At 33.5% G+C, this 14019-nt stretch overlaps 1 protein-coding gene across 1 annotated transcript; it reads left to right on the forward strand.

The window, feature by feature from the left end:
• Window positions 1-207: 207 nt before the first annotated feature.
• On the forward strand, window positions 208-13106 carry LOC117209945 (trithorax group protein osa-like). The gene is made up of 7 exons (XM_033452419.1): window positions 208-363; window positions 1491-1575; window positions 4965-5096; window positions 6059-6151; window positions 7967-8581; window positions 10612-10880; window positions 11895-13106. The coding sequence occupies exons 2-7, from the start codon at window positions 1494-1496 to the stop codon at window positions 12942-12944; spliced, it is 2241 nt and encodes a 746-aa protein (XP_033308310.1). The 5' UTR covers window positions 208-363; window positions 1491-1493; the 3' UTR covers window positions 12945-13106.
• Window positions 13107-14019: the final 913 nt, after the last annotated feature.

Here is a 14019-nt window from a genome sequence, read left to right on the forward strand (position 1 = left end):
GTACCATGATGATTATAGAAATTCTCGTTCTACATTCAACATCATGTTTAAAAATTATTCTCGAAAGTGAATTGAAGCCTCTCTCTTTGAAGATCGTATCTTTTTTACCTTTCTCGTGGTCATTAAAGCGATTATTTACGCTCAACATATTCTATTTCCTTTTACGTCACGTTGACGCTATATCAGTCTCCTTTTCGGAGTTCCTTTCTTTCCTTGTCTCTCGCGTGTAACGTTATTGTCCATCTTCGTTCGACTCACGCCAACGTCAGGTCAGTAACGATACGGCATTTCACCGAATGTTCAGTGTTATACTGACTACGCGTTGGAGTAGACGTTTGTGCATATAGTGAGTGAGATTTTGTGGTAAGTTTGCATCATTCCCTCATATAACGTTATTGTTTTGTGTCTTTTTAAGAATCTTCGCGTTAATTATGTGATGTAAGTAACCGAGTAGAACGATGTGCCACGTAGAAACGAACGACGCAATTTACGGTTTCTCCATGGCTTGGCAAGGTCAATGGATTAAAAGATTGCAAATTCAATGTTACCAATGTGTTTTCTAGTGTTAAGATCTAAATTGTTGGCAATTTAATTCAATTGTTATGCATACTCGAGAAGTACGTGTTACATTTGATGCGTTTGAGGTTAGGTATTCCTATACTAAGGAGTACAAGGATAGATATGACGAGTGAGGTTAAAAAGTGAGACTAGTGAGACAAGGACAGGTGAGGAATAGAACACCTGCTTGAGTTAGGTTATATGTTGCCTGTAATTACCGCTGAAATTGTAAATCTAGTTATTCTTTTGTTTTCATTATTCACTTTTGTGATCTAAAATTAACACTAAACGTTGATTCTCAGCTTTGATATGTTTATCACTTGGTGAACATTCTTTATTTAATATTTGTTTAATAGAACCTTAATAGAAATCCAAAACATCTTCTATTACTAGAATTAATAGAATAGAATCATTGATAAAATACTTTTGGCGTCCATTATTAATTTTAATGTTGGACACGTCTTCTGGTTTTATAAACTTTTTTTTATTGTTTTTTTAATCAATAAAAAGAGTAGAGAAAATAGTTATATTATTATAATTCTGCAAAATTCCACGAGATATTTATATTATGATTGCAGTTTATTTGGAATAAATGTTATGTGAATTTCTCTAATTACATTTCTTTATTAAATCAGTATTAAATATTCGATATTTTGTAAGTACGTACTTGTCTTGAATGTACGTCTGATGACATGGAAATACGTTGTACGTTGCGTGACGTTTATCTATCCCTAGGCGATATATAGTGTAAAGACTCCATAAAATATTACACAATATTACACATAGCATTATGACGTATTAATTTTTAATCAACCCTTTATCAAATAATTTTATTATTATAGTACTTAAAGTAATATAATTTAAAACGACCAAAGAATAATTAAATCTACGTATAAAATTAGGTTGAAAGAAGAACATTTTTTTAATTACAGAAAATGTTGTCCAGTTCTATACTGGGTATCCTTCTGGGGACACTCTTACTTATTACTTCGGTTCCCGATGCAGCCTCATACACTAGTAAGTAAAAATTTAATAAATTTAAGTAGACCATTTTAAAAAACTTTTTCTTAATTCAGATATATATAAATTTCTGTAATGAATAAAATAATATATAAAATATATCGTATTAATAAAATATCGATTAAAATTTAAATATGTATATTTCTACAGTACTTGTTTAAATTGCTAATTTGTTGTAATTGTGGTATTACAAGCCAGCTTAAATCATGGTGTTGCAATTCAATTGCCAATGGCCAATCGTTTCGTTTGATCGGGATTAAGTGGGCTTAATGGAAACAAATGATCGTTTTTAATCTCTAACTCGACCAATGTAATTACATCGACCTTCGTCGTAATCGTCGTCTTTGTCCTTTTCCGCTTCGTAATCTTGTTAAATAAGGAAGAAGAAACCGTGACAGGAACCAAGAGATTTAATGACATGTATATTCGAATCCTAAACTCAACTATTTATTTCTAGTCGTCCATGTTTATATTATTAATGGTCAATCTTTGAAAATACTTATACGAGCAAATTTTTGTTTTATTATTGGGATTATATTGGATGATATAGGACCCTGTATTGGATTTTCCAAGAATATAACACTTTAACGTTGGCTTGGAAATATATTTCACAATTCCTGTTTATCGCATAAGAATAATTTCCTGTTAGAAGCTTTACGTAATCAAGCTTATTTAGAAGCTTATTACAAGCGTCTCGAGAAAAATCATGCCAATAAACAATTTTCCTAGATATATCCGAATTCGTTTCAGAAACAAAGATATCTCATTAATTGTTTCCGCTGAATTGACAATCTTACTACTCAATCAAATGGCTTAAATAATACATATGTATAGAATATGTATAGAATAGTTAGAAGATTAATAGGTATATTTCCGATTCATTAACGTTTTAACGTTTTAAAACGATTGTTTTAAAGTTAAAGATTACCATTTCTGTTAAAAGGGATGTTATAACTATTATAACTGGTTGGAGTAATTTTTAAATTGTTCCAGAACTTCTCTCTTAATTTTCCTGTGAAGCTTTTTTGCGAGTTAAATGAAATGTTGAAAATGGAGTTCTCTTAAATGGCTAGAAAAATACCGAGATTAAAACCTTTTTGTTAATATTGATTCGCTATTCAAAATATATTCTGAAATATATTCCTAATATATTCATTGCAATGCCATTATAAAAAAAGTAATCTTATTCATATACATTTCTATTTCTACGTTTATTTCGTTAAACGTAATACATATATTAAATAAGGAGTACCCGTTATCACCAATATGTCATTATTTGATCAGAGCCCCAATGCTCTTGACCAAATTGATATAATTAATTACTGGACCTTAATTGCTACCGTTGAATTGATATTTACGCAAAATGTGACTGTTATAACCGCATATGTACATTTCATTTTCACGGAAGATGAATTGGAGCGCTGTTCACTCCGTCTCAATTTATTTTTCATAATTATCGTTATTTCCATGGTTATCACGTAACACCGTGTATCACTTCGAGAATCATTTTGCCGCCTGTATTAACGTATTTCGATTAATTCCTTACAATTTACAGTTGTCGGTCTTATCACATAATATCATGCATTGCTTGAGAATTATTTTGCCTATATATATAATACCTCTATTGTTTCTACGATTCTTTCATTCTCCCTTTTATTCTTGGATATGACAAACGTTTAAGGACAATTAGAGAGAGGATCATTAGCCTAGTTTTAATATTCTCTTTCTAGCTGCCCATCCTTTTATTCCATTTCTTCGTATCTTCCCAACACGTAGGCAGAGGTGGATAACACCAAGCTGGGCGTTAACTCGGCAGCTGCTTCTCTCTTTCTCTCTCTCTCTTTCTCCCTTTCTATCCTCTTTCTCCTTCCCTTGCTGCTGGATAATTGAGAATCGATGGGGTTATATGGGGATGACGCTGTGGTGCTTGAATAGAATTACGATTAGCAGCGTTATACCCATGCAAGGCTTGGTTGGATAACGTCAGGTAAATGTGCGCTGGAAGTTGTATTTTCACTGCAAGAAACGTTTCCTCTAGTATTTACTAAATGCGGATATACGAGCTTTTTCACCGCGTCAAATGAAATTGGCAAAGACACTTATGCTCTTGTGAATATTGATTCAAGTTGCGAGAAAAGAATTCCAAAATTTCTACTTAATTTACATTTCGATTTGTTTATTACAGTTACAGTCTGGAATAATGTCGTCTTATATTGCTTCGTTATTATTATTCGTTATCTGAAAACATTTAATATAAATTTTTAGAACCTAATCGCTCATTTGCAATTCAGCAATTGTCAACAGTCAAGGCTTAAGTCAAGACTTAATTGTGAACCAGCAAAACTTAACAGTTGAGGCTAAATATAAAAAGTAATACAATACCAAGACCATGTACTTTGAATACGTAATCATACAATTATTAATTGTGGCCAAGGACGCTGATCTAAAGAAATGACAGAATTGACCGACTATAGATATTTAATTATTTATCAAGTTATACTTTATTCACTAAACAGCAGCTTCAGTTACTCAGTTGCTCAGTTTCTATTTGAAGTTTTAGTGGAACTCTGCATAGGATGTGAGATATTGAGTTAAAGTCACTTAAATGTAAATATACTTACTCTGTTTAATAGTTCCACGTTACATGGCCGGGCATCTAGGCGTGTATGTCCTTAAAACAAGTTTTAACAGCTATCTATGCAACAAATAATTACTGGCAACTACATTAACGTCATTAGTGATATATCGGTATAAAACAATCTGAAGGACTGTGCTTTGCGACCAGTCTCTATCAGATGGTCTGTCTATAGTAAATATTTTATAGTTACATAAATATACATCACATCGAACATCTAAGTTTCATTTGTTCAGTGTCAGGTGTGTCCTCGAAAATATAAATTTCCATAAATGTTTATACTCTACTGATTACATAGATAAAACATCGCATACATCATATTCAGACGCGTTGCTAATTAGTTTGCTAAAGTCTCTAGATGGTTTAAATAGTACTTAAAAATAAAATCAGTTCTGAAACTTCGTAGACCTATCGTGTATATTTCAGGAACGCTGATGGCATCAAAAAGTTCCAGAAGTACATTTTCTTGTGCTACAGTATAAACCCACAATCCTGTGAATATATAACGGTGGTACTTCTCGGCGAAGTACGCATCGTTTACGTGCACTTTTCGCGCGACCCGAAATTAAAGCTTCCGTACAAGCCATTTGATCAGGAGTATCAGAGTCTCCGGTATAGATTCCATTTATAACACGTTCCTTTCTTCGAGTGAACTTTTAACGAACCATATCCAATTGCGAGATCATGGTATATTACTGGAACTTTTGCCACTAAACGAAAACTCACGGAGGGGTTACTCTCTGGTTTGCAGAGTATGGAAGGACATGCAAGGACATCGGTTGCAGGAGGGATGAGGTCTGCGTGATGGCCGAGGATCCTTGTTCAATTTACCAACGAGATAACTGCGGTCGTTATCCGACTTGTGCAAAAGCTCATCCAGGCGGTAAGAATGTTGTTGACCTATCCATAAATACAGTTTTCCTGTCTCATCTCGATGAGGAATAGACGGGACACGGAAAATGGGAAGAGGAATAAAATTCTGCACGATTGAATCGGGGTTGATGACGGCGGTTCTTGTTAACTTTGCATAAATGATAATCAATGATTTTAATTCGATTACGTTTCTTATCGAACGAAATTCATTTTAATGCAATTTTTGATTTGCGAATGATATATCCTGTAGTGATACAGCATTTTCGAAATGAAGATATTAACGTATCGATGTTCCTATCAATTAACGAAGTCGTGTAACGAATACTGCACAATTATTTCGAATTACGTATTACGCGAATACACAGTAATGAATACTTGTCGTCGTATCAATGGAAATTAAAGTGTAGAGAATTTAGGATATAATAATGATTCATGCATAGAAGCGTGTTTGGAATATGTTACTAATCAAATATAGTCTGTTGTGTTTTGAATTAGAATGTGTGTAACGTGAACGTTTCAACCCCTTTCGGTGCATAAATTATCGATAGCTCCATTACTCTTCAATCAATTACAAGCTCATTAAATTTTAATCTATTGTGTGTAAGTTACTGACCAATTGCATACGAAATTGTTCGCCTTATGATCGATAATACTAATAAATAGTACTTGAATATTTTAATGAATTCAAAATAAATTACATCGGTTAATCGCGTTTATCAAACTTCATAATTATTATACAGTTAGCCATTTCTAACTTCAGTACTATCATATTCGAAACGTATAATATCCGATGAACCTAAATGCATCGTTATCGATCTCGTTGTCTGCTTTTTTTTTAAGGAGAACTATATTTATCATTTTGGTCGCTGTTTCCTATTATCGTTTAAATATCATCCATACTATCAACGCGATTGATAGTGAACTGAAAATGCGAGGGATTCAAAATAAATATTTAATCTCTCTTATTTGTAGGTGCTAGTTGCGCAAGCACTATATGCGGGGAAAATGAATACTGCAAAACCGAAAATGATGCACCGACGTGCGTGAAAAAATCAACGGCAGTTGGTGAGTGTTTAAATTATTTCATCTTTTATTCGTTACTACTGTGATTGATTATGCGTACACGCTTGTTGATTAGCATGAAAACTTAAGTGCATGTCAGAGGTACAACGAGCAAAATGTATGAAATTGAATCACGCAAATGAGAGAAGAATACAATATTGGCAAAAATTGTTGCATTTGATTTAAATGGATTGCCAATATTACATTTTATCTAAAACTTTATGAACTTTGTTGAAATTATCAAATATATGCAATTAATCATGTATTATTATATGTGATTTATTAACTTATAGTTCATTAAGGTATTAAAGAACGCTTTTACTTGTAATACGATATTATATAAGAGTTATGGAATAATTTCATTCTATATTTGCTAATGGAACTTTAAGCTGTTGTAATCCTCTCTCCATTGCGGTAAAAACAAAGCTTTATACCAGGCTTTTTCCCCTATTTTTCATATATGCATATTTTTATAAAATGAATGGAATTATTTCTTTGTTGAAATTTATAACTTTTTAATTGGTTGGAATATTCCATCGAGTTTTATCCATTTGATGGTTTTAAATATCTCAGCTTTAAAATTTTGAAACTAGATTTTGAAACTAATTTTGAAGCAAAACTAAACGTGATTTACATCGTTCTTTATTAACGTATAAGACCGTGAATCGTTTCGAGTGCAAATTACAGTCACGCGTGTTGGATTCATTAAAACTTCCGGTGTTCTTGGCCTTAAATATCATACGTAATGTTCCATACGAATCTTCGTTATTAAAATTTATTTTATCTTACGAGTCTAGCTGATTTTTCACAGTATTTATCTTTCTAACAATACACCTTTGTAAGAAGATTTTTTATTGCATATTATAGTTTAAGATATGAAATATCTTAAATGTAAGTGCAACAGTTCGATAAAATCCATTTCTTATGAAGTAGAATTAAAGCTCTCGAAATAAAATGGCATCTAAAAACATAGAATTTCCGTAATTTTTCGACATATCGGTAAGTGTAGAGCGGGATGTAACGTAAGGTGGCAAACCCCAAGAACCTGTATGGCAGATTTTTTACTCTTCTTAACTTTTTCGAACACGACCTTTCCATTATCGTCTCTTCCTACACGCAAACGTATAGATGCGCGTATACTCACGTAGCGTTATAGGATTTTGAAGAAATTGCTCTCGAACGTATAAACTTTTAACATCCTGTCGAAGAAGGAAAGAAAAAGTGTATTATTCTAGTTGTTAGCGAAATTGATTTCGAACGCGTGGTTTATGCAGTTGCGTTAAAATTTCTTCGTTACACAAAAATAAAATGACGTCTGAAACTATTCATTGTATAATCATATTCAATTTTCACTATCTAATAATGAAGTTAATTATTTGTACAAACGAATATTATGAATTACGACATATTTTTAACTTTCTCTACGATAGTTTCAACGCAGGATTGCTTCAGCATGTAGCATGGATCTTTTCAACGTTCACTTCTAACGCTTTCCAATTATCTTTGCATACGTAACAGGGGATGAAAATAACGCAGCACAATTTTCAGAATTCTCGCATAGCACCTTCGTTCGACTAATTCCGTTAAAGCGTGTCACTCTAAAAATCTTCAATTTTTTTAGCGAAACGTTTTTAGTCGGAATGCGTTCACGTAGTTGTAATCAAGGTGTCTCCCGTTTTTAGTATGAAGCTCCTATCATATTTTGACAATATTCGTTTCTTTCTGTCTGATTTTTGATTTGATTTTTAAAATTCCTTGATTATAATTGAGGAATACCCCAGAGATAAAATACGACGTAGAAGAGGACGATCTTTTCAGGATACGATTCAGCGGGCGTTTCTTACGTAAACGGACAGCGAACCAACAACGACGAGAATCACGATAAGACCAGCAACAGCGCTAGCAATTCGAACCCATACGCGAATGCTAATGCACCCCCGGCTCCTGCTGATCCAGCAGGAGGATACCATCAAGTGAATTCTGGCAGCAATTTGGGTTATCCAGCATATCCCAGTAACAGCGCTTCTAACAGCGGTTCTAACAGCGGATATCCGCCTTATCCCTCATCGAACCAAGGAAATCGGCAACAAGATTTAGGATATCCGCCGTATCCAACGCACAACAGAATGCCAGTGCCTGGACAAGCCTATCCCGCTAGACAACCTGGTCAATCCAATTATCCTATTTATCCAGGACAACCTGCTTATCCAGCGCCGCCAGGATATCCTCAACAATATCCCGGATACCAGAATTATCCTTCTGCGAATTATCCTAATGCGAATTATCCCAATGCGAATTATCCTAATCAGAATCGTATGTACCACAATAATGTGCATTCTGGTTATCGAAGAAATAACGCCATCATGCAGTCTCCGTCCTTAATGATTATCTATTCAGCAAGTCTTATCATGGTATTGGTGAATAGATTATCATGATTACATGCGCATTGGGTTCTAAGTGTCTGTTAATGCTTTATTCGATATTGTTGAATAATAGACAAATCTTGGGCGGCAAACTTTTGTTTGTCTGATCAATATTGAATTATATATATACATAATTATAGAGAAATCTTAGTGGAATTGTATATATTTATAATATGTACACGTAACTATGGAAAGAGATTATAAGTACCTTCACTACTTTCGTCCAGTAGACTTAGAGAAATTTTTTAGCGTGTACCGTGTATAATTTCTTGATATTTTTATGTTGAAGTTAGTGAATTCAATGTATATTCTTCCTCTCTCTCTCTTTCTTTATCTGTCTCTTTCTTGCTACTAATTTATTTTTTACATTTCCATCATTTAAAAATACATTATGGTAAATTAATATCTTTAGAAGATTCAATAACAGGTCGTAGTAATGTTATTTCATTACTTTCTGTTGTTTCTTTTAGAATAATATTTGAAAAAGAAAAAAATATACAAAAATTACAAAATGCTTTATGAAATTATAAGATGCTTTAAGGAATTATTGTTTAAGATATTATCTCTCTATCATTTTTCTTTTTTGCTCAACGTTTTCCTATCTTTATAAAAGATTCATTCTTAAAATTGTAGTTACCATTTGATATTTTACTATGATGCATTACGTGCCTTCCAATGTGTCTTTCAGCCAGTAATCGCTCTTTTTGTAATGCATATATGATTAATGGAGACGCAGAAAATATAATTACATTTTCCGTAGAGAATAAGATTTTCAAACATGTTGGGTGCTGAAAATGCATTTGACTGATTAAAGTCACACGCTGTTTGAGGTGAAAGTTCTTCCATTTGATGCACTCTTTTTACTCGTGTTCTACCTCAGAATTTGATAACCTATTTTTTTCTTTTGATGTACACAATGATTTTACAACTTGTCAAAATGTATGTTTCCAGCGATAGATTAAAAACAAGAAATATGTCATCAAGCATGTAAGTTGACCAATTCCTCAAGCACGCTGATTGCAATGAGTCGATTAATTTGGTACCTGATATTCTGAGTATGATCGACGAACAAAATTATTCACTTCTCTTTAAACGAACAAACTATTGTCACGTGAATGTTTTATCTTCCTTTTTTTACACAATGCACATAATTAGGTACTGAGATGAGCCAGATATTTTTGCCGTCCGAAAAATAATTTCTCTTAGCATTAATAAAATCGATATATTTGCATTGATGTATATTTATAATACACATACAATTATTTCTACATTGACAAATATATGAAACCAGTGGCTATTGTGCGAACTCGTTGAATCGGAATAAAAATAATACGATTTCTATCAAATTCATAGATTTACTACAACTACCTGTCATCTGCTCTCATTAAGCTGCAGTCGCCTGGGACAGGCTTTAGGATTAATTTCTCGAAGACGTAGCAAACACCGACTGATCTCGTTATCGTGTCGAACCCTGACACCTCTTATCTCCTTCAGCGTGCGACGTAGAAGTACTTTGTAGGTCACAGTTCTTAGCTGGCGGATAGTCATTTTACTTTTATCAGCGTTTCTTTCAGCATTTTTTTTACGATGTTTTTATATTGCCCTTTTGTTCAAAAGAAACTACGATTTCCAGATATCTACTTTTAAGATATCTACTTCTGTTTTAATTTTTACTTCGATTTAATTTACTTTTATTTTATTATACATACATTATCTAAAACATTTACTTATTTTTATTTCGTCTAATTATAGCTACAGGTTTATTAATATCCATTAAAGGCTTAAGAGTTAACACAGGCAATTGATATTTTTACTTGTCAAAAATAAATTGATGCCCAAAATTGAAGAGTGGAAGTACAAAGTGTAAACGAATTAACAATTATTAGAATGCATGTTTAAGGAGAGATAACTTCATCATAACATTGGTACGCAATAATCGTTATTTCTAACATTAACTAACGGCTTATATATTGTGTGCGTTGAATTTAGTTGACTTTTAAGTACGATATAGCTTTTGACTACCACTCTTCAATGTGACAGTGTATCCAACACCAAGACCAGGAAAGATTAGACCAACTCCACCTACTCCACCACCGAGATCTCCTCCCAGTGGATACGGTGGAAGAGTCAGCGGTAACTCGGGATCCAGAAACACTATTGGAAGTGGTTCTATTTTTAACCGTTTGTTCGGGAATGATCGTTATGGTGTAACTACTCCTAGGAGCCGTACTCAGCAAAGTGGTAACGGCTATTACGATACCCATACCTCTGTGGATGATCAGGGAAACCGAATTTGGAGATTCTTTGGTTAAATGGAGTTCATTGTCAATTTATAACTTACTTACCTTATGTTTAGCTTTCGCTTTAGGATCGCATCTTACTTTCTACACTAGAGGCTGCAGTTATATCGCAAGACATACCATATTTATATAAAGAAAAAATTATATAAAAAAAATGTCCAAATTGTGCCATTTTTTGTATCTAGTGTCGATATACGAGATATCTTGTCGATAAAGAAGTACTTATCTTTAAAATATTTACTCTGAATTCTCTAATATTTAATCTTTTATTCAATAACCTAAATTATGACGATGAACTAATTTAATTTTATATTATCTCCAGTTTTGTAGGTGTCATATTATCTTATGAATGACTGTGGTTTCTTTCATTACAGTGCCATGTTACGGTTGTGCGATACATTTTTATTAAGTTGTTATGATATATAGGTCTATTAAATGTGTAGTACTTAACAAGCATTTGAAACATTTTCCTATGTAACGAACAAATGTAATAAATATATGTAATTCTTCAGCATACTATGGATGGTCTTAATTTAAGTAATTCCAGAAATGTATTTTCTTTATAAAACAATACAACAATTAGATGCCAATAAAATGAATTATAAATAAGATTATGTAATTGTTTAAAATACTCCACGCATTTAGAAAGTCGAGACACATCTATGTGAATCGTTTATTGCAATAGCACACTTACAGCCTTCAACACTTTTGACAAATAGAAGTACAAGCACATGAAATTGCATGACTGAATTACTCGTTGCATAGCCTAGCTTTCAAACAGTAACAAGAAACGAATAATCAAGATAAAAAAATAATTCAATCACATATACGATATTAAAATACATTTACATTATAGTTAGTTTAATAACATACTAATTCAAATGGTACAGTTGCTCGGGCATTGATAGCGATATTGACTGTGTCAGCAAGGCTGCTTGTGCAACACAGACGTGTGATAACAATTAAGTTGGACTCGGCATGGCATGGGGCACAAACCGGAAGAGAATATTTCTAAAAAATTAGGAGATAGATAACGAATTGTTCGCAGAGTTCGATAGTGACAACAAGATAGTCAGAAGACGAGAAAGCGCCAGCGACGTGGACTCTTCTGCGTCTGACGTTCAGTCGACAAAGGGATCGCAATCGGGATATCCATCTGGAAGCGGATATCCTAGCTCTGATTCTTCCAAAAATTCCAATTCATTCTCCGCAAGTCAACCAAACTCCGAAAGCCCAACCAGATCGTCCGGTTATCCAAGTAACTCTGGTTATCCTTCGAACTCCAATTATCCATCCAGTGGTTCGTCAGGTTATCCTTATAGCTCTGTAGGTTATCCTTCAAGAAGTTCGGGATACCCATCTGAATCAGGAAGCTCATCCGGTTATCCATCGAGAAGCAGTTCTGGTTATCCCTCTGAATCTGGATATCCTTCAAGAAGCTCATCTGGTTATCCATCAGGATCCGGATATCCTTCGAGAAGCTCTTCCGGTTACCCTTCGGAGTCTGGTTACCCTTCGAGAAGTTCTTCGGGATACCCATCAGGATCTGGTTACCCATCGCGTAGTTCGGACTATCCATCAGGATCGAGCGGTTATCCTTCCAGTTCTGGAGGATATCCAGCGAGCTCCGGTTACCCTGGCAGCTCCAGGACGAACGAAGAAGGTGTTAAAAGGGTAAATGCCAATTCGGTTAATGCCGCGTATCCTGGATATCCTAGTCAGGCTAGTCGAAGCAATTCTGGATATCCTTCACAGTCAGGATATCCTTCACAATCTGGATACCCATCACAGTCTGGATATCCTAGCCAGTCTAACCCATATGGTAACTACTATCCTGGATATAATCAAGGTTACCCACAGGCATATCCACCCCAAGGAAACTATCCTCAAGGGTACCCACAAGGATATCAGCAAGGTTATCCACAAGGATATCCGCAAGGATATCAGCCTCCTCCTCCACCTGCCAGTAAAAAGCCTAACTTTGGAGACCAGTTAACTAATATAGCTAAAGATCTTGCTGGGAGAGTTTTAACTCAAGCGATTATAGATAAAGTTAGTGGAAGATCGCATTAGAGTTATAGAAGATCTTATATATTTTTAAGATATTATTATATATACGATTAATTATGCTTTCTTCAAGATAATCACTGCTTATAGCGATATTACTCTATGTTAAATAGAATTACTAACGAATTGTAGAAATAAATTCTTCAGTAAGAAGATTTACTGATTATATCATTGCATTTTATTGTCTTAACGGGACATTTTTCTTTCAAGTACTTTATAATTTTACAAACGACATAAGTTTTAATGTTTGTACGGAAAATTGTTAGTTTCTGCGTTCTTCTTTTAGGTTTACTGTTCTCATAATTAAAGAAAAAAGCAGCTAAAGTTAAATCCGTCCACTCGACCAACACAGACGTTCTTTAAATAACCTCGTACGGTGTTTAATTATCATACAATTGGTGTGTATGACACGTCGCCTGAGGACTGGACCCTGTTTATTTGACGAAACTATTTTAGGCACGTCTAAAAACTGGTCGATCGTTGCTACGAAACTGCAGGTGTCAAAATTCTTGGATTTAATAACAAAACTCTTGGGTTTAATAACAAAATTCCTGAGTTTAATAACAAAATTCCCGAGTTTAATAGCAAAATTCCTGAGTTTAATAACAAAATTCTTGACTTTAATCACAAAATTTGTGAGCTTAATGGTATTCGTGAAATTTAAACATATTATATCGTATATAATAATTACAATAAAAATTTGTATTATTCTTGCGGAGAGTGAATTTTATCTTTAAATACAAATAAAAAATAAAAAGAATAAACTAGTTAAAAATTTATAACGATAATTTTACATGTGGTATTTTCTTGCTTTCTCAATTTCAGTATCATATCAGTGAACTGATTATTTATAATCAATGTGTCAAGGTTATAAACAAGGTAAAATGATTTTTAAACATTTCAATTGTATTATACGTTACTTATCGATTATCGGAACATCAGTATACAAACTTAACAGTTAAGCGAAAAATTTCGAAAACGTGTTTATAAAATAATGAAAAAATGAAATGTTAATTAATTAAATATTATTATTTTCTAATTTGTAAGAATGTGGCAATGCAGGAAAATCAATTGTATATGT

Source organism: Bombus bifarius, unplaced genomic scaffold (genome assembly GCF_011952205.1).
Source record: "Bombus bifarius isolate JDL3187 unplaced genomic scaffold, Bbif_JDL3187 scf7180000008197, whole genome shotgun sequence".
In the NCBI taxonomy this organism is placed as follows: domain Eukaryota; kingdom Metazoa; phylum Arthropoda; class Insecta; order Hymenoptera; family Apidae; genus Bombus; species Bombus bifarius.